Source organism: Anolis sagrei, chromosome 1 (genome assembly GCF_037176765.1).
Source record: "Anolis sagrei isolate rAnoSag1 chromosome 1, rAnoSag1.mat, whole genome shotgun sequence".
Taxonomy (NCBI): domain Eukaryota; kingdom Metazoa; phylum Chordata; class Lepidosauria; order Squamata; family Dactyloidae; genus Anolis; species Anolis sagrei.
In genome coordinates, this window is record NC_090021.1 from 53,843,793 (window position 1) to 53,863,199 (window position 19,407).

The following is a 19,407-nucleotide window of genomic DNA, read 5'->3' on the forward strand; positions in this document are numbered from 1 at the left end:
CATATTTTTTCCTTGCACCATTATGATAGTCTCACAACAGGTTGAGTCTTCGCAGTCATGTATGTATAACTTAACTGGTTGCTTGAACCTCCTGCTAGAAGAGCTAAAAGAGCTGACTAATTTTGATCTGTATTGATTTTTTTAAAAATTAGTTAAGGATCAATTTCATGGGGTAAACTGGAAGACCATGAGAGACTTAGGTTGCGCCTAATTAAGCATTTTTGTCTTGTTGATACTATTTGAACTTTAAAAACTGTTCGCATATATACACTATGAAATTGAACTATAATTATATCATTGGTAGCTGCAAACATTTACAGAAGTTACATTTTTTTTCTGCCCACCTCTTCAGTCATATCACCTGACACAAGCGTGTCTGTCTTCAGCTGGCAAGTGAACACTTATGGTCAAGGCAAACCAAATACCTATTTAGGTATATTTGACATAAATCGTTGGTATCATGCGCAGATGCCAGATTCATTAAGGTAAGAAGCATGAGTTTTCCTTTATATATTTCTCAGAATAATTTGTAGTATGTTGTCATCTTAAGTGTTTTGTCTGCTTTCTTAAGGCCAGGGGAATTTCTACATAATTGCCCCTATTTTGCATTGTGGTCCCTGGATGCAATAGTAAGCATGACTTCTCCACGTCGGATCTTGGATGTCTTAGTACACGAACGGAGCTTTAGTCGTGGTGTGCCACCTTCATATCCTCCACCTGAACAGTTTTTTAACCCAAGCACCTACAACTTTGGTATGTTTGCTATGCTTTTTTTCTACAAGAACTGATTGAGTGAAGATTAAGTTTCTATTTCTCCTACTGCTGTGGATCTTCGATTCATTTATAACTATATGGCCTCTTTCTTGATTCATTTCAGACGTTTTCCCAGTTTGGGCAGAGAAGGCAGGATATAATAATTACTATTACTTTTACTGATAGTAATAACATTAATAAAAGAACCTAGCATTCCTAACACTCACAGCAAGCATAAGGATTATGATTTATTGCATTTTATGTCAGTTGAAAAAAGTAAGCATAACTTTCATTGGCAGTCACAAAGCTTTAGTCCGTTGCATTGCCTGGTGTGTGTATGTTCCCTGTTGCCAATGATAGTCTCAGGCTGCAGAAGGGAAAATGTGCTTCCTCTATCCACTACTGGAGTTCTTAGGGAAATTTGCGGGAAAGGCTGTATGTTCATTTGGAGCAGTATTTTCTCATGAAGGTAGGATGTCTTACACATTTTATTGACATCTGAGGATCACTAAAAAGCCTTAAGCATGTGGTTATGACATTCAGCTGAATACTTGTTAAGATGCAGATAGCAGCATTTTTCCGTCTTCTTCCCTATTAATCTGTCTTCATGCTCCTTCCCCCCCCCCCCCAAACCCAAACTATCAGAAGCTAAGCTTCATAAACATTGTAAGATCCCTGTAGGTCATCCGGTCTTCACTAAAGCGCTCTTCTACTTTCTACTTTGTTATCCTTCTCCATAGGGAGCATTTTTGTTTGCGGGAGAGAACAGCTCATGAAAAATGAATGTAGATTTGAAGATGGTTGCTTGCTATCGATGCCTTGATTCTGCATATAGTAATTTGCGATAGACACTTGCACAGTTGAAACTCTGTTTTTTCACCCATGTAGGTACATGTAGCAAACAATGTGATTCCCAAAAAGCTTGCTGTATATCTCTAGGGCTATTATACATACATCAGATGGGGGTAGTAAGTCAATGCCACTCCGGATGTTGCTGAATTCTGATTACTGATTGCATTGATGAGGGCAGATCAAGGATGGAGTCCATGAAAATTTGAACGCCATACATTTCCCCACTGTTATTCTAGAAAAATGTTTTAATTTCTTTTCAGGAAAACAAAACACATATCCTTTTGGTTAATTATTAGGATCTTCATGTTTCTGACAAAGTAAATTTTAATGAAATATTCTGTTTCATAGATGCTACTTGTCTGCTGGATTCTGGAGTTGTTCATCTGACTTGCACAGGGTTTCAGAAAGATGTGAGTGTTAGTCTTCTGTTGCTTGTACTCTGATGGTGCTCTATATTGTTTTCTTATCTACTTTGCATATTATAAATGTTCCTTCTGTCTTGGCAACTTTATTTCCAAGTTGCTTGACAGTGGTCCCCAAAGTGAACATGCCAGTTAAGAATGCCAAGTCTCAGAACAACAACTGAAGTGCTCTTTCAGCAACCCAGCAATAGTAGCTGCTGGATGTTTCTTATCAGATGACATACATAATTCCCTCCCCTTTCCCTGACGTAAGTTTGCCATATTATCTGGTTAACCAGGATTTACTGTGGCCTTTTACAAGGATTCTCCTTTCACCCATTTCCACAATCTGCTGGTCTAGATGTAGCTCTGCCTCCTTTCAGTCCTTGCTAGCTATTTACAAGGTTCCATCCACATGATATATTTTGTTTTTATCCATTCAAGTGGTGGCTGGAATCATTTCAAAGCAAAGTTCTGACATGTAATGTTAGCCAGTTTCATTTCCTCACAGTCCTTGGGGGCCCAGAGGCATTCTTCAGGAAATTAAGGTGGCAGTGCAGTGCAGGCATCAAAGGGAACCCGGGGGGGGGGGGGGACTACCTTGCAAGGAAAGAAGGTAGACTCACTTAGCAGTTTGTACATTGATACTTGAAAGCTACATGGGTTGTAGATACAGCAGAGAAATCCAAAGAATAATGCGAGCATTAGAAGTCAGAAAGATTCTAACAAAGCTAGCTTGGAAAAAAGGGATGGGGACAGCAAGCAATGGGGCAAGGAAACTAGTAAGTGCCTAAAGGAGAGATAAATGGAAAAGGCCAGTGTGGAAGCTAGGAGTCGATCCTTTATTGATAAATGCAGCCAGCCTTCTGTATCCATGGATTCAATCATCCCTGGATTTTAAAATCCAAAAAGCAAATCTGGATTTTGTCATTTATATAAGGGATGCAATTTTACTGCCCCATTTTATATAATGAAACTTGAACAACCATAGATTTTGATATCCATTGGGGGGCAGGGCTGGATCTAAAATCCAGCAGTTACTAAGTGTCTCCTATGTTAAATTTCTGAAATGTGGACATATTCTTATAAATATAAAATAACTTGTAATAGAAATCAGTCTGTGGCATAACTTCATGTGGTTTGAAATTTGATTTTAATGTTTGATATGTTTTTAGTTGTTGGTTTTTAACGTATAGGTTTATTTGCTGATATATGTTTGCATGGCATCGAATTGTTGCCGATATATATATGTGAGCTGCTCTGAGTCCCCTTCAGGATGATAAGGGCGGGGTGCAAATAAAGAAATAAAGAAATAATAAAATAAAATTATCGCATAATATGTCCTGGGTGGTGTTCCAGATATTTTGCATTAAAACTGGCATCTTATCATACTGACACTATGGGCTTTTCTAAATAAGGTTGATAGCAGTTACAGAACAAAGCATCTTGAAGGCCAAAGGCACTCAGTTTCTGTATTATGTAAAATCTCTTCATTATTTGCTCTGAGTCTATCATTCTGTACATTGCTTACAAAGGACACATAATACATCACAATGCTAGGTTGATGGATCTCAACAAGTACATTATAAAAGGTTTCACTTGTAACATTTTTAGACTGAACTTGCCACCTAACTACTTTAGGCAACACAGAATTGTGTCCGAACAAGTGAAGAGCTGATAGAGGAGAGATGGTGCATTTGATTCCTTTACCTCCAGTCCACTTTTCTGTTCTGCAAAGTTTGTAGCTGCATCCCTCTTCTGCCAGCCCTTATTTTGAATATATGAATAAATTCCTAATCATACAGTAGGCTCTTTGGAGTTGAGTCTCTGTATGTTATTCCAGTTTGTACAAAACATATATAGGCCATTGCCAATAACCTCCTGAGGCAGTTGTGCCTCAGGTTCAACAATGTTAGAAAACATACTGAGTGCTTAATTCTACATTGCATGAACTGAAAACAACACTCCACCTCTGCAGTGGCATGAGGCCTGGTTTCTATCATGTGACTTTGCCTTGATTTTAACAATGGGTGTTCAGTCTTTTTCATTACTTTTCCCTTTACTTTTTTCATTCACCGATTTCTGCTGAGCAGTTTAGTTTTCTTAATCAATAAATGCTTGTGCTTATTTGCAGACTTTGCATTTCTTAAAAAAATCCGCTTCCTCTTTAAATGAAGCTATTCCTGATGGTTATAACAGATGTCTGGTAGCAGGTTTGCTTTCTCCAAGATTTCTTGATGTACAGCCTTCAAGTTTGACTCAGGTGAGTCCATAATGACTATGTCGATGTAATCATCCCTTTGTGATTCTTGGTTATTTTTAACCAAACCTCACTGAATTCGAGTTGTGCCCGATTTAAATAAGGATGTGTCCACACTGCAAAATGATAGTAGTTTGACACTGCTTTAACTGCCATCGTTCCAGCCTTTGGAATCCCGTGGTTTGTAGCTTTGTCGAGGTATTTAGCTTTTTATGAAAAATTCCTGCACGCCCCCAACAGCATGGAAAAAATAGATGATTTTTTCCAATACTTAATAATATTGATAAAACTAAGAATTACAATCCATAATGTGGATACATCTTAAGAAATGTGTCACAAAAGCGATTCCATTGGGTCCATAATGTTATCGTTTGAATTGCCTAGATGAATTGTTTGCTGGTGGCATGTCCATTCCTTTCTGGGACCAGCATTGCAGACTGTGTATGATGAGACTGGATTAGAACCCTGAAAAGCATTTGTAACACCAAATGCATTAATTACTGGTATCAGTGAATTTCATTATTGTTTTTCTAGGAAGAGCAGTTTGAAGCTGTATTGTCAGCTGCCATCCAAACCAGTTCTCTGGGGTTCCTCACTAGCTGCATCAAACAATGGACTGCTGGAGGTAAATGAACTTGTTGTTTGGTTAAATTACTTTTGTAGAATCTGGGATTTTTGTTCATCATATCTCTTTATTTTATTCTTCTTAGAACAACCAGATTCTGCCACTAAGTTGCGCTTTGTTCTTGAATGGACATGGAATAAAGTGGTGAACACAAAAGAAGATTTTGTTCGTCTTTGTAAGTAGTGTTGTATTTTTTGGCAGTTCAAGAAGCAAACTGCCTTGTGTTGAATATATTCAGTAACTAGTGTGGAAGATCACATTTATTTTTCATTCCATACTAATACTTTCGTAATCTTCCTCTTTTATAAGGTGTACCACTCTTTGATGGATCATCAAACTTCATTGACCCACAAACTCTGCAGTCTTTACAGCACTGTGAGTTGCTTCTTAGCAACCTTAGCACAGTTTTGAACTGTTTTGTAATGGAAGCGAAAGCCCTGTCAGAAAAAGGTGCGTGAGATCAAGTATTAGAAACATAGTTTTCTATGAATAGTTGAATATAGTTTTCTAATAAGTGAGAAACTTAATCATGCTTTCTCCTTTCTGGGAGGACATCTTTTGTGTGTGTGTGTGTGTATATAAATATATGTTTTTCTTTTGAGGTGTGGGGGAGGGAGTCTAACTTGATCTAACTTCAAAATATAGCATCATAATACCTAGCAAGTTTGTAGGTAGCCTTGATTATCATATTGAGGCTATATATCCCTGGATGCTCTCTGCCTGTGTTGCTAATTTCATAAACTGTAAAGATTTGGTGTTCCTCAAAAGCAGCTTGAATTAGATAGTGATTACCATCTAAAATCAGGGAGTATGCATACTTGTCTGTAGAAAGGAGCCATTCAGGAATGTGTTAACTTCCATTACTCTCAGTGCAATGCAGATGTCATGTGATTTATATCTTTTACCTTATGGTGCTCTTTTCTCCTTTCTCGGTTCTTTTCTTTAGCCTAAGAACGATTTATTATTTGAGCTCTTCTTTTTCTAGAACTCTGGTATACATCGTGTCCCCTCACCTTATAATAGATACATTGCAAATGAATTGCTGGCAAATTCATATTGCTTTCAAAGCATGCAGTATGATTTTGAAAATCATGTGTTAATCCCTTTTCAGGCATTACAAATCTGACAAACAAGCAGGTTGTTGCTGGTCTCCTTTCACAGTATATGCAAGTGGTCATTTGGTTCTGTCGATCTAATCTTCTTCCAGAAAGTTCAGGTAAATTTATTATGTCTTTGGTTCTCAAACATTCAAACTTGTTCCTATTTAACAACAAATGAAGTATACATTCAGCACGCTTCATACTTTTGAAATGATTGGAAGTGGCTACCTTATGTGACCTAGATGTTGTTTAATATTTTTTAGATTGGACTAAGAATAATCACATGCACGCACACACATAACTTTACAGGTGTAATTTTTTATCGTTTGAAAAAATATCTAATGAATAAAATGTATCTTCTAAGGAGATCTGTCATCTGATTGATACATTTGTAACTAGCTATCTGCTGGTGGTGCAGCAGGTTAAACTGCTGAGCTGCTGAATTTGCTGACCAAAAGGTCTGCGATTTGAATCCAGGGTGGGGTGAGCTCCCACCGTTAGCCCCAGCTTCTGCCAACCTAACAGTTTGAAAACATGCAAATATAAGTAGATCAAGAGGTACCACTTTGGTGGGAAGGTAACAGCACTCTGCAGTCATGCCGGCCACATGATCTTGGAGGCATCTGTGGAGAATGCTAGCTCTTCAGCTTAGAAATGGAGATGAGCATCACTCCCAGAGTTGGACTCAACTAGACTTTTGATTATGCTAAGTTTCTAATATTTGGAAGTGATTGTGTTTATGTGCCTTGAGTACCAAACTAAGCTCAAACATGAACAAGTTTGGTTCTAGGGCATATTTAAAATTTTGATCTACCTTCATGGCAAAGGTAGCTCAGTTCTTTAAAATGTGACAGCATTCAGTATTTCTGTGCTTAAATATAGTGAGCTAGTTGTTCTTTAAGTGAAAAGATAGTCCTTACTTCTATATTTTATTCAGTTGGAGTGCCTTTGTCTGTTGTTAAAACAAATGTTTATCTCCTGGCTAGATGAAGATACACCATTGTCAAAACCTTTCTATAATTACCAACATATACAACGTTTTTATGCTGGCTGCCGTCAAAAACTGGAACGGTTATCCAGGTGAGGGCTTTTTTATAACATGGTCTGAAAGCTTGTTATGAGTGGCTATTCATATAGATTATGTCAGGGTAAGAAAAAGAATAGTCTAGAGTCAAAGAAAGCTTAAATTATTGATTTTCCTTCTGTAGAAAAGTTCTGTAGAAAATGTATGTATTATAGCTTGTCTTTTTTACTACATTAGACTGTTAATTGTAAACCATCCTAAAACATCAGTTGCAGAATTTAACCAAGTGATAACTGAGTGGTAAATTGTATCCAGCTACTTATGAATTACAACAATCAGGCATTTTACAGTGTAATCTTCTACAGCGCTCTCTAGACCAGTGGTTCTCAACCTTGTGGGTCTGTGGATGTTTTGGCCTTCAACCTCCAGAAATCCTAACAGCTGGCAAAATGGCTAGGATTTCTGGGAGTTGTAGGCCAAAACATCTGGGAACCCACAGGTTGAGAACCATTGCTCTAGACCAACTGGTTCAATTTTTGTGCTGGGCTTTTGTAAATGTAGAGCGTAATCCATATCACACAAACCATTAACTAATAGAAAATTTTCATTTACTTTTAATTCTTTAGAATTAAATTGTTTTGTGTATTTTTGTTTTTGTTTTTGTAGAGGCAAGTGGAACCCTAACTGCTTAATGATTGATGGAATGATTTCCCAGTTGGGTGATTCAGTTGTGAACCTGTGGCAGAGAGATGATGGAGGAACAGACAAATATCCTCCTCCTACGTTACATGTAAGTATGATGGATAAAGATTTGCTGGATTTTCATAAATGACATATCTGACTCTGTGTTCTGTATTGTAGGCACTGCTTGATCTCTACTTGTCAGAAAGTATAGAAGAACTCTACAAGCATGCAATTGTATCCTTTCATACACTTAAAACCTGTGATTTCACTTACTCCAGTGTGTTGAATTAGGTTTTTCTTAATTGGTGAAAAAAAATCTGTGCAATATTTAATATACAAGGTCATAGTAATTGAAAAGCTACAAAGCAAAAACAAAATGGTGAAAAAAATAAGCAATTACTGTTATCTGTGGGGAGGACAGAGGTGTATTAACTACACACACTTTGAGTGTTTTGCTGTCATCTCCAGTATGAAAGAAACATACCTTAATTACATTGCTTCCTCTTTTATATCAAAGTCAACATTTTCTGGTTGTCCTGTGCCTGCTCAGTCTCTGGGTCCCCTTGACCATTTTGGTGGCCAGCTGGTTGACAAAGCCAAATGAGAGAGAGAGAGAGAGAGAGAAGATCAAAGGAGAGGAAGGGTCACAATACTCTTCATGTTTGTGCTGTGTAGTGGTTATCAATAAGAGGTGATTTGAACTAAAAATCATAAAATCTCCTTCCCTTTTTTCTATTGAAACAATCAAAGATTCTTTATAAACGTTTTTTCAGCCACAAAAATATGCTGCTGTTGTAGATGTTAATAAGCTGAAAGAAACCACACTGAACTTAGCTGGATTTAGGTTATGCAAATACCACACCGGCATGTAGTCATGTGTTGAGTGGTGTTTGGCAAGGTATTCTCTGAAACATGCAGAACAGCAATCTACATACTGGGTTAATCCCTGCAATGCCAGACAAAGGCTGGAATCCCATGATCTTGCAAAATGTTCTTGAATGAGAAATTGGACTTAACTTGAAGGTTCATTCTGGGATGGCAGGAGGAGCAATTCACTATAACCCCCTGCTACATACCAACCGGAATGGCAGGATCCAAGATGCTTTTTCAGTTGAGCTGTTGAGCTCCCTCCCTTTTCTCCAACAGTTATTTCCCAGCCTTATCTAAACTAAATTCTCAGAACAACTTTCACTTAGCAACATTTTTTGTTTCTTTGTTTTGTTGTAGTTCCAAGGAAGGGTGTGCATTGCTCTTCCTGCCATCCCAGAATGAACGTTCACGGTAAGTCCAATTTCTCATTCTTGGGATGGCATGTAAAAGCAATCCACTATGTTGGGGACTTTGTCAAGTCATCTTTCTGAAAGGGAAAATCATTTTGATACTACAGATTGCAACATGGTGCATCAAAAAGCTGCTCATGTTGATTTATGTTGGTCCAACTTAACATTGTTTCACAAGCACAAAGTGCCAAACCATCCTGCAGCATTGCAAATACTCTGCAAGGACACAGAAAAATCTGTTGATTATGTCTATGGTCTTGTTGAATGAGGCCAAATACATTGATTTGCAATATGTATACCTTAATTCATCTCTTAGATAGAAAATACGTTATTAATTTGGTCTGTCCTGCTCAACTGACAGAAATTAGGTTTAATCAATAAAGCTACCAACTCCAACACCCTTTTTGCATGTTATAGCAATTAAGAATGCCACCTTAAATGAAAACCAAGGTTTCCTTGGCCAGTATGGAGCAGTTAGCACCACTTATTCTCTCTTTACTGTCTTTTGAGAAGAACGTGCCGTATAACCTGTACAGGGGTTTATTCAAAACGTAAGTTAAAATGGTCATATTGTCCATCCAAATGTGTATGTTACATCTCTGAACCTGGACCCCCTGGTGGTGCAATGGGTTAAACCCTTGTGCCAGCGGGACTGGAGACCGAAAGGTTGGCGGTTCAAATCCAGGGACCGGGGTGAGCTCCTGTCTCAGCTCCAGCTTCCCATATGGGGACATGAGAGAAGCCTCCCACAGGATGATAAAACATCAAACATCCAGGTGTCCCCTGGGCAATGTCCTTGCAGACAGCCAATTCTCTCACACCAGAAGCGACTTGCAGTTTCTCAAGTCGCTCCTGACACGAAAAAAACAAAACAAAACTCTGAACCTTATATAAATATCTTGGCCGTCCCAATCTCACAGCTTTAGCTCTAGTTGGTAGTTGTAGTTGTAGTTTCTGTTTGAAACTGGCCATATATTCCTTGAGCTGACATAACCTGTGCCCTCCATTCTAACAAACTGGCTCTGTTGTCACTTTTATTTAGTCCACCCCAAATTAGTCAAAGGCACTGCAACTTCCAAGTTAGTCTTCTACCTTCATTGTAACTGTTTTCCTGCCAGTTGATCTCTGGTGAAGTATGAGTAATTTCTGAAGCTCTCTGCAGTGGAATCTTCCCCAGGGAACTATTTATTTATTTATTTATTTATTTGATGCACTTATTAACCGCCATTCTCAGCCCTTACGGGCGACTCATGGCGGTGTACAGTACACATAAAAAGACAGTTACAAAGGCCAGTATCAACAACATATAACTAGTCCCTTCTTTCATTTTTTCAAATTTTCTGACCACAGCTAACCTAGGAAACTTCATTCTATAATGACAAAAATTGTAATAATAATAATAGTAATAATAATACTTTATTTTAAAAACGGCACCATCTCCTCGAGGGGACTAGGAGCGGCTTACAGCAATGTGAATAATACAACAATAAACAATAAAACAAATAATCAGTTTACATTAAATCAACAAAAGTAACAACACAAAATTAATACAAGTTGAACCAAAACATATTAAATTACCACAAGCATCTTCCAAAAATAAACAGAAATTGTATTCTATAAAAGCAATTTATTGTGTCACCTTTGAGAAATGACCTATTGTGTCACCTATGAGAAATGAGATTGTATTACCAGAAAACTGCAGAATATATATATATTTATAACCAGATGATTGCCCTTAATGTTTCCAATCAGTCAATTTATTTACTATTGGACATCATGCATTCCTGTCCAAACAGGACTGATACTTCAGTGGACTCTTTCCCAACTGCCTTTGCAATTCCTATAGGTCTGGTTAACTTAATCCAAGGCTTTTGGTGTTTGGATCACAATGACTATGAGGTAAGTGCATGAAATGAAATTTCTGTTTATTTGTAGAAATGTCTATGAAGGGGAAATAAAAACAAAGTAACATTTAAAGCTAACTTAGTCTGTAGACTGTTCACTCAAGATTTCAGTGGATCTTTTTTAATTTGGTGGAAGTCACAAGGCATCTGCTCTACTTATCAGTGTGCTGGTTTGAATGACTATGGTATAACATATTTTGAATTAATACATTGTTTAGGATCATAGAATAAGATGATACCACTTGTTGCTCTAGAATGCTACAGTGTGAAACATAGCTGTTACAGTGGCATGTTTTCACAACACAGCAACAGCAGATTATGTTGTGTAGTAGTGCAGAGAACATGGCTTAATGAGGGTGAATTTGGGAATTTAGCATCCAATTTCCAGATTATCTAGACTGGAGTCTTTTTGATATACCTCACTGGCATACCTCATGGCCACTCTGAGTCCCTTTTTGGGAGATGGGGGCGAGGTATAAAGAAAGTTTTATTATTATAACTCACTTGCATTGGGAGTGGCAGTAGAGGAAAGGGCCTAGGAGCAACAACTATGGTTGCTTGGAGCCAGTAGATTTTAACTGTCTTCCTTCCATCAGTGTATGACTTTTTAAAAAACACAGCCACTTGTGTAGTATTTTAATCCAACAGTATTCCAGCCATATTATCAAAGTTATGCATCTTAACACAAATTGTCAATTGTCGTGATCCAGGTGTGATAGTGGTACTATTGGACTGTTAGTCAGTTGCAGTTCCATCAGCTTAAAAGTGAACAGGAATCTTAAACCAGAGAAAGGCAACGAAACCAGAAGTGGGAGGTAAATTTTTAATTGATCGTCCCTCCCAACAGTCTTCTGAGATGCAATTCTCTAAAACTGGAAGTGACATCATGTCACTTCCAGTTTCAGCAAAAAAACGGGCTGATGGTTGAAAGGAGTGAAAGGGTAGTATGCATGGCAGGAGGATTCATTCCAGCAAAACTGTAATTTCATAGTAATTTGTGATCCATTTTGGCTGATTCTAGGCTGATTTTTAGGGCGGTGTCCTTCAGGAGCCTTGATGATCACATAAACCCTCCACCACAATCTTAAGTAGTGTCACTTAAATGACTGTGAATTCATTATGATAATTTAAAGGTCTCTGCTCCCAATTATTTTTCTTGCTTTAGGGTACACCTAGCCCTCCCAAATTACGTAATGTGTTATCCAGTTAGACTCCGATCCTACCCCCACAAATAGGTAATTGTTCTTAAATATCTACCACCTGATATTGCAGTCCATTAGTGCATCTAAAAAAATGGATTGAAGTCAGGAAAAGGGGTTTTTTTTGCTGAAATTAATTACTTATCCTTAAAGGTTGTCTTTTTTTTCTTCTCCACCTTTTCCTTTCTATGATAGAGCAGACAAATATGGCTATCTTTCTGAGAAATAAAGTATGTAGTCAGAAATATGTATTTGCCTTCACAAACAAATCAGTCATCTGATGGCTTTGGGACAATTATCCACCAGCCTGCCCAAGGATGTCTATCTTTGTCTGTGGAATTAGTGTATACTAGTTTTAGGGCAGTCACGTATTCAACTCTTTTAAACATTTTATTGGTTACAAGTTTTCTTGAATTGTCCAGACTCCCTACTTTTTATGGCTTGCTTCAGTACATTACTTTTATTTTAATACCGTTCTTAAGCACAATGATTCTACTTGAGCCAGGCTACAAAAACTTATATGCAGGGTACCCCAATCCCAAACTGGTAGTTGTAAAATTAGCCGATTGCATGACAGCCTGTTAGGTGTGAGGGTCTACACCAAGAGGGAAAGGCAGCAAGCCTGTGCAGTCACACCCATGCTGCTTTAAATGTCTCTTTAGCATTAACGTGTCCTAACTTCCCTGCTTCAGCAAGGAACCCCACAAAATCCATGTCCACGCAGATGAGATAGTGGTACTATTGGACTGTTAGTCAGTTGTAGTTCTGTCAGCTTAAAAGTGAACAGGAATCTTAAGCCAGAGAAAGACAACCAAACTGATCTTGGGTCTATCTCCACCCAGGCATTAACTTGATTTCCCCACAACAAAGTCCATACTTGAAGGGTAACTGGATTGTTCCTGAAGCTGCCAGCCGTTGATGAGAAGAATAGATGAACGTTTCCCTTGTTCGCTGTCTCTAGTATAGGGGCCTCTGGGGCGCTCAATGCCCAAGGCATTAATTACTTATTGTTTAACTAATAATTGCTTGAAATTGACTTAAAATGGCTTGTCCAGCTCTGAATCTTGCTGGGACCCACTGCAAACACATCTTGCATCCAAGATTCTCTGGTGATAATCACTCTGATCTAAAATCATAGAATCATAGCTCTCTTTCTTTAGGCAAAGGGGCGGGCAAACTTACTGATACAAACCAGGAAGTGTTTTCTTAAACTCCACCCTCATAAAACTAACATAAAAGTGACTACTCTAAAACTGAGGGTAAGGCATCCTGACAAAAGGAACTGGGACTTGTATCATTCCAGCACAAAGCCCTTATGTCTCATGGATCAATCCGAGTCCTCTCTGGTTAATAAAATGTATGTTGCCAGCATTGCCTGCACTCTAATTGCCACCTTGAACCTTTGCAGAATTCTCTGGCCTATCTGTTTCATCCAGCTACACTCAGAGTGTCTTGGCAACACACAAGGATCATTCAAGCCTTGATGTGTCAAGGAGAGCACAAGCGAGCTCTCCGATACATACAAACAATGAAACCCTCCATGATGAGCAGCAGTGAAGTGATGCTTCATCTAACTATCTTGCTGTTTAACAGGTAAAGCGTGGCTAGCACATTTTTTTCTCTGTTCCTTAAAATGCCATAAACAAAAATATTCCCACATTTAAACAAGAATAATATTTTATTTTGAAATGATTGTTCTTGGTTTTTGGTAGCATGTATTTGGCGATATTTCCTAAACTCTTAGAACATTTTAGTACTTATTATAGTACAATTTCTATGTAGAAAATCTGCCACAGCTTTAATTTGCAATTCAACAATTGGTTTCAGTTGTATGGTGGAAGCTTGGAGTGTGTTGCGGCAACATTCTACTCGGTTGAACGTAGAGGAAATGCTCAAACATATATATGAAATCTGCCAGGAACTGGGACTCATGGAGGATCTGCTGAAGCTGCCTTTCACAGAAACTGAACAGGTAAGCGAAATATGCCTCTGATCCTAAAAATGTGATGGAAAACATTATATGGTTAGGGGACTTCAATGGGGTAATCGATCCAAAGATAGATAGGAACTTTAAAAGAAAAAAAGACTCTAACGAAGGGAGACTCCCGGGTACCCTATTTGCAGACTTAAAACACTGGGATTTATATGACATTTGGAGGATACGAAAGTTAGACAGAAGGGAATATTCATACTATGCTCATAGACATGGATCATCATCCACACTAGATTACATTTTTGCTACTAAAGAATTGGTAATCAAAACGGAGAAGGTGGAATTCTTTCCCAGAGTGTTTGCAGACCATAACCCGATGCTGTTACAATTAAAAGGGGGAATTTGGGAAAGGAAGCACTGGAGATTAAACGATTATATACTGAAAGATGAAAAAATTAAGGATAAGATCAGGTTAGGAATACAAAATTACATTAAAGAGAATAGTAACAAGGACATAGCGGAAAAGACAGTTTGGGATGCAGGAAAAGTGGTGGTAAGAGGTTTACTAATTCAACAACATGCTATTTGGTGTAAAAAAAAGAAATAGTATGCAATTAGAGATGCTTACCAAAATTGGAGAGAAAGAAAAAGAATTAGAGAAGTCTAAGGGGGATAAGAAAAAAGCAAAACAAGAGCTAGCCAAAGTTCAGCAGCAATATGAATTATTTTTATCAAATGAATTAGAAAAGAAAATTATGTATAATAGGCATAAGTTTTTTGAAAATGCTAATAAACTGGGCAGGCTCTTGGCATGGCAAGTGAAAGATCATACGAAGAGACCAATAATAGCCAAGATAAGGCACAAAGGAGAGACAATCACAAACATAAGAAAAATTCAAAAAGTTTTTAAAGAGTATTATAGAAACCTCTATAAAAATAATCCAATAGATACTAAAAAAAATAGACCAATACTTAGCTGATATGAAGGTCACCAAACTCACAGAAGATATGAAATCAGATTTGGATAGACAAATCACATGGGAAGAATTGAAAACAGCTATTGATAAAGCTAAATTAAATAAAGCCCCAGGTCCAGATGGTTTCTCTGCTATGTTTTATAAGATGTATAAAGAAGAATTAGGCCCGTTATTGCTTTCTACGATGAATCAAGTGCTCCAAAAAGGAGAGATGCCTGAGTCCTGGGAGGAAGCTACAATAGTTCTTTTACCTAAACTAGACAGAGATATTGAGCAAGTGAAGAATTATAGGCCAATTTCATTGGTCAATAACAATTATAAGTTATTCGCTGAAATTCTAGCAAACAGGTTGAAAAAAACCTTAACCAAAATAGTACATGAGGATCAAGCATGCTTCCTCCCAGGTAGGCATATGAGCCAAAATGTGAGAACAGTGATAGACATACTAGAATACGCTGAACAAGATCCAAGTAGAGAGATCACGTTTTTGTTTTTAGATGCTGAGAAAGCATTTGACAATGTGCAGTGGGACTATATGTTTAAAGTATTGGACCACTTCGGAGTAGGTCAATATTTCAGAAAGGCAATAGGAGCTATTTATTCAAGACAAAGAGCCACATTAAAAATAAATGATCAAATGTCAAATTATATAGAAATTCAAAAAGGGACAAGACAAGGCTGTCCCTTGTCGCCCTTACTGTTCATTTGGATATTAGAAATTTTGAATAATAGAATTAGAGAAGTTAATGAAATTAAAGGAATTAAAGTAAAAGGGTATGAATTTAAAGGGAAGGTTTATGCAGATGATTTGGTCTGTTTTTTAAGGGAACCTTTAAGAAACATACATGCCTTAATGGAAATTATTATTGAATTTAGTGTTGTGTCAGGGTTTAAAATTTACAAGGAGAAATCGGTATTTCTAACTAAGAACCTATCTAAAAGCGATATTGTTAAATTGGAGAATTTTACTAATTGTAAGGTAGTCCCCAAAGTAAAATATCTTGGACTATGATTAAGTAACAAAAATAGTAAACTTTACCAATATAATTATGACAATACCTGGAAGGAGATAAAAAGGGATCTTGAAAATTGGCAAAGACTTCAACTCACCTGGTTAGGGAGGATAGCAGTGGTAAAAATGATAGTACTGCCCAAAATGTTGTTTTTGTTTCAAAACCTACCAGTTATTAAGGGAGTAAAGGTGTTTGGAATATGGAAACGAGATCTGGTCAAATTCATTTGGAAAGGTAAAAAAGCGAGAATTGCCTACAGGAATCTTATTGATGGGAAAAACAGAGGGGGCCCAGCACTGCCAGATCTCAGGTACTACTATGAAGCCGCACATTTCGCTGGCTAAAGGAATGGATTAAATTGGACAATAAGGAGTTGCTTAAGTTAGAGGGCCATAATTTAAGATACGGATGGCATGCCTATCTATGGGATTATAAGGACAGGGTGAACAAAGAATTTAACGGGCAAGAGCCAGCCTTTTAGCAACATGGAAAAAATACAAGAAGGGTATGGAACCAAAAAACCCCTATGGCTGTGCCCACTGGAAGCAGTCCAGAGACCGGCCACACATGCTGACTCCGGCACATTCAAGAATTATCTAGTCAAAGAGAAAGGGCAATGGATACTTAAAAGCAGAGAAGAATCTGGGTTAAAAGATTGGTTCAGTTTTTTCCAACTACATGACAGATTTAGGAAGGATGCAAAAGAAAGATTTGCCTCTAATAAATCAGAGTTAGAAAGTATCTTCGAGAAGGGCAACAAAGGCCTAATATCCAGGCTTTACAAATATATTTTAGAGTATAATCTAGTAGATAACCAAATAAAAACTGCTATGATCACGTGGGCCAAAGATGTAGGCAGAAATATTGATCTGGAGGAGTGGGAACATTTTTGGAATAAGTGTTTTAGATTCTCAGTGGCCAGCTCAATTGGAGAAAATATGTTTAAAATGTTTTACAGAACCTACATAATGCCAGAGTTACTAGCCAAAATAGATAAAACAAGGGGCTTGCTGGAGATGCAAGAAGGTGAAGGGATCTTTTTTCCATGTATGGTGACCCTGCAACATAATTAAAGAATTTTTGAAAAAAGTGGTGAAAGAAACAAACAAAATGATTAGCAAAAAGATTAAGAAAAACTCAGAAATGTGCTTATTAGGAATATTTAGAAGTCATATTAGCTCAGGAGATGAGGAAATTTGTCAGTATTGTTTTGTCGCTGCAAGATTAACAATAGCTAAAACATGGAAGGGGGAAAATGAGCTAACTATAAAGGATTGGAGAGATAAATTAATAGATTATATCCAAATGGCCAAACTGACAAATAGCAGCAGAGGAGGAAATAATGAAGAATTTGTTATAAAATGGAGGTTGGCCATCGGATATCTTGAAAAGAAGACAAAAGTAGATTTGAAGATCACCATAAAGGGGATTCAGTGAAAGCAAAGATGTGGGTAGTTGTGGGTTAGTTATGTGATCCACACGGAGTGGTGTCGGAGGTCATGGGGCTTGGGTTCACGGGTGTGGGGTTAGAGGGGCAATAAATGTTAATGTATTATAACTGTACAGTCAAAGTTGATTTTCCATATGTTTAATGAGCACTGACTGTATACTATTCTGTAAACTTGCATACTCTTTTGTATATCCTTTTTTTCTTTTCTGTTTTTTGTTTGTTTGTTTGTTTTCTATTTATTTCTGTTTTCCTCTGGTGTCGGTTTCGTTTTCTGTATGCACCATAAACCAATAAAAATAAAAAAATAAAAAAGGAAAACATTATAACACATCATAATTATGCAAATAATATAATACAGTCACTATGTGTTTTCATAATTAGACGCTTAATTGTTATAGAAAATAATTGCTAACAAGCTAAATCTTTTCTAGGAGTGTTTGCAGAAATTCTTACAGACAAGTGCTGGTGTAAACAATCACGAGTTCCTCTTAGTACACCACCTCCAGCGTGCCAACTATATTCCTGCATTGCAGTTGAATCAGTCACTCAAACATAATCTCATGGTAAGCCTTAATATTTATGTGAATATGAGCAAAACAGGGGCATGTTTACCCTGGATTTGCTTTGCTATATTTCTGGAAAAATGGGTAGAATTTTTTTTCTAAACTCCTAAATGATTGTTTTTTAATTAGTGTTTCTCACCTTTCAGTATAAATGGTGTTAAACAAAACGCTCTCCTCCTTTCCAATGTTTTGTCATCCACAAGCTAATAACCCACCCATAAATGTTGTCTTGATATTAATAACAAACCAATAGGTATATGTGTACAGTTTGTGCAACTTCTGCTCCTTACCTCATGGTTTGATGGGAGGAATCAACTTGGTGCCTACATATAAAAACTCATATTGGGTATTTTTTCAGTTGTTTATGTGAATAGGCCATTAACTACTTCCCTTTGCTGTTCTGTTAAACAGAGTGATCGTGATCCCCGATGGAAAGAGAGATCAGTTGTCAGAAATTCTATATTAGACCAATATGGGAAAGTTCTTCCCAGAGTTCAAAGGAAGCTGGCTGCAGAGCGAGCAAAACCTTACCATTTGTCATCTTCAATACGGCGGGAAAGTAAGTCATTTCAGAAGAAATTAGTGACTATTGGCACAATGAAATTTAAAAAACTCAGTTTTAATGTCAGCTTTCCTTCTGTCTTTCTTTTTTTCTTTCTTAGTTATGAGACCAAAGCCTTTGTCAACAGTTGCAAAGCAAGTTGCTGCAGGGAATGTCATTACCAAATCAACTTTCATCAATAATGTTCTATCCAAAATTGGAGAGGTGTGGGTGGGAACAGAAGAAAAAAATAAATCATTTCACAATGAAATGTAAGTATTCCTTTTGTTGCATTCAGGGAATAACTCATTTGTTTTCCCCCTCCTAAAATGCACAGGAAGATCAGAGCCATTGTTTTTAATTCTTCAACTTTCCCCCATTAGACATGGTAGCCTCTTACCATGTAAGTATGCCTTTCTGTCATAGAAACCTTTGCCAGTTTTAGTGTACATCCCCGTAATTCTACAATGTACTAAGCAGCGCCTTTATCTTTGTAACTTCGAGACCATAATCCTTAAATGCATGTGTGAATATCACTACTGTTATAAACTTGGCCTCACCTGTTTTCCAAATCTAGAACTGAAGAAGCATTACCCAGCATGCCCTCTACTAATACCGAGTTACTTGATCCGTTTGTTGGGACACCAGTTACTAAATCATTACGAAAATGTTCCAGGTAAAATTCTTATATCTGAAGTGTATCTGAAGTTCAGGAGGGGTTTATGGCCTTTGAGTGCTTTCCTAAGAGTTATATGAGCAGCCACACTTGCATATAGTTGTATATGCTGATAATTGGTTGTTGAATCCATAACAAGAGATTTGGACAAAACATACAGTAGCTTTGCTTT

The 19,407-nt window shown here is 37.4% G+C and overlaps 1 protein-coding gene across 4 annotated transcripts in view; it reads left to right on the forward strand.

The window, feature by feature from the left end:
* Nucleotides 1-19,407, forward strand: part of AHCTF1 (AT-hook containing transcription factor 1) — a 63,612-nt gene that overhangs the window by 30,379 nt on the left and 13,826 nt on the right. For all 4 annotated transcript variants that reach the window (XM_060753943.2, XM_060753940.2, XM_060753941.2 and 1 more), the window contains exons 9-26: nucleotides 353-485; nucleotides 572-753; nucleotides 1,954-2,015; nucleotides 4,141-4,269; nucleotides 4,801-4,891; nucleotides 4,977-5,066; nucleotides 5,201-5,341; nucleotides 6,003-6,107; nucleotides 6,978-7,071; nucleotides 7,682-7,805; nucleotides 7,877-7,933; nucleotides 10,732-10,878; nucleotides 13,491-13,675; nucleotides 13,910-14,054; nucleotides 17,887-18,018; nucleotides 18,430-18,577; nucleotides 18,681-18,831; nucleotides 19,137-19,235. In XM_060753943.2, coding sequence (XP_060609926.2) covers nucleotides 353-485; nucleotides 572-753; nucleotides 1,954-2,015; nucleotides 4,141-4,269; nucleotides 4,801-4,891; nucleotides 4,977-5,066; nucleotides 5,201-5,341; nucleotides 6,003-6,107; nucleotides 6,978-7,071; nucleotides 7,682-7,805; nucleotides 7,877-7,933; nucleotides 10,732-10,878; nucleotides 13,491-13,675; nucleotides 13,910-14,054; nucleotides 17,887-18,018; nucleotides 18,430-18,577; nucleotides 18,681-18,831; nucleotides 19,137-19,235 — 2,215 coding nt within the window. The remainder of the gene's footprint in view (nucleotides 1-352; nucleotides 486-571; nucleotides 754-1,953; nucleotides 2,016-4,140; nucleotides 4,270-4,800; nucleotides 4,892-4,976; nucleotides 5,067-5,200; nucleotides 5,342-6,002; nucleotides 6,108-6,977; nucleotides 7,072-7,681; nucleotides 7,806-7,876; nucleotides 7,934-10,731; nucleotides 10,879-13,490; nucleotides 13,676-13,909; nucleotides 14,055-17,886; nucleotides 18,019-18,429; nucleotides 18,578-18,680; nucleotides 18,832-19,136; nucleotides 19,236-19,407) is intronic.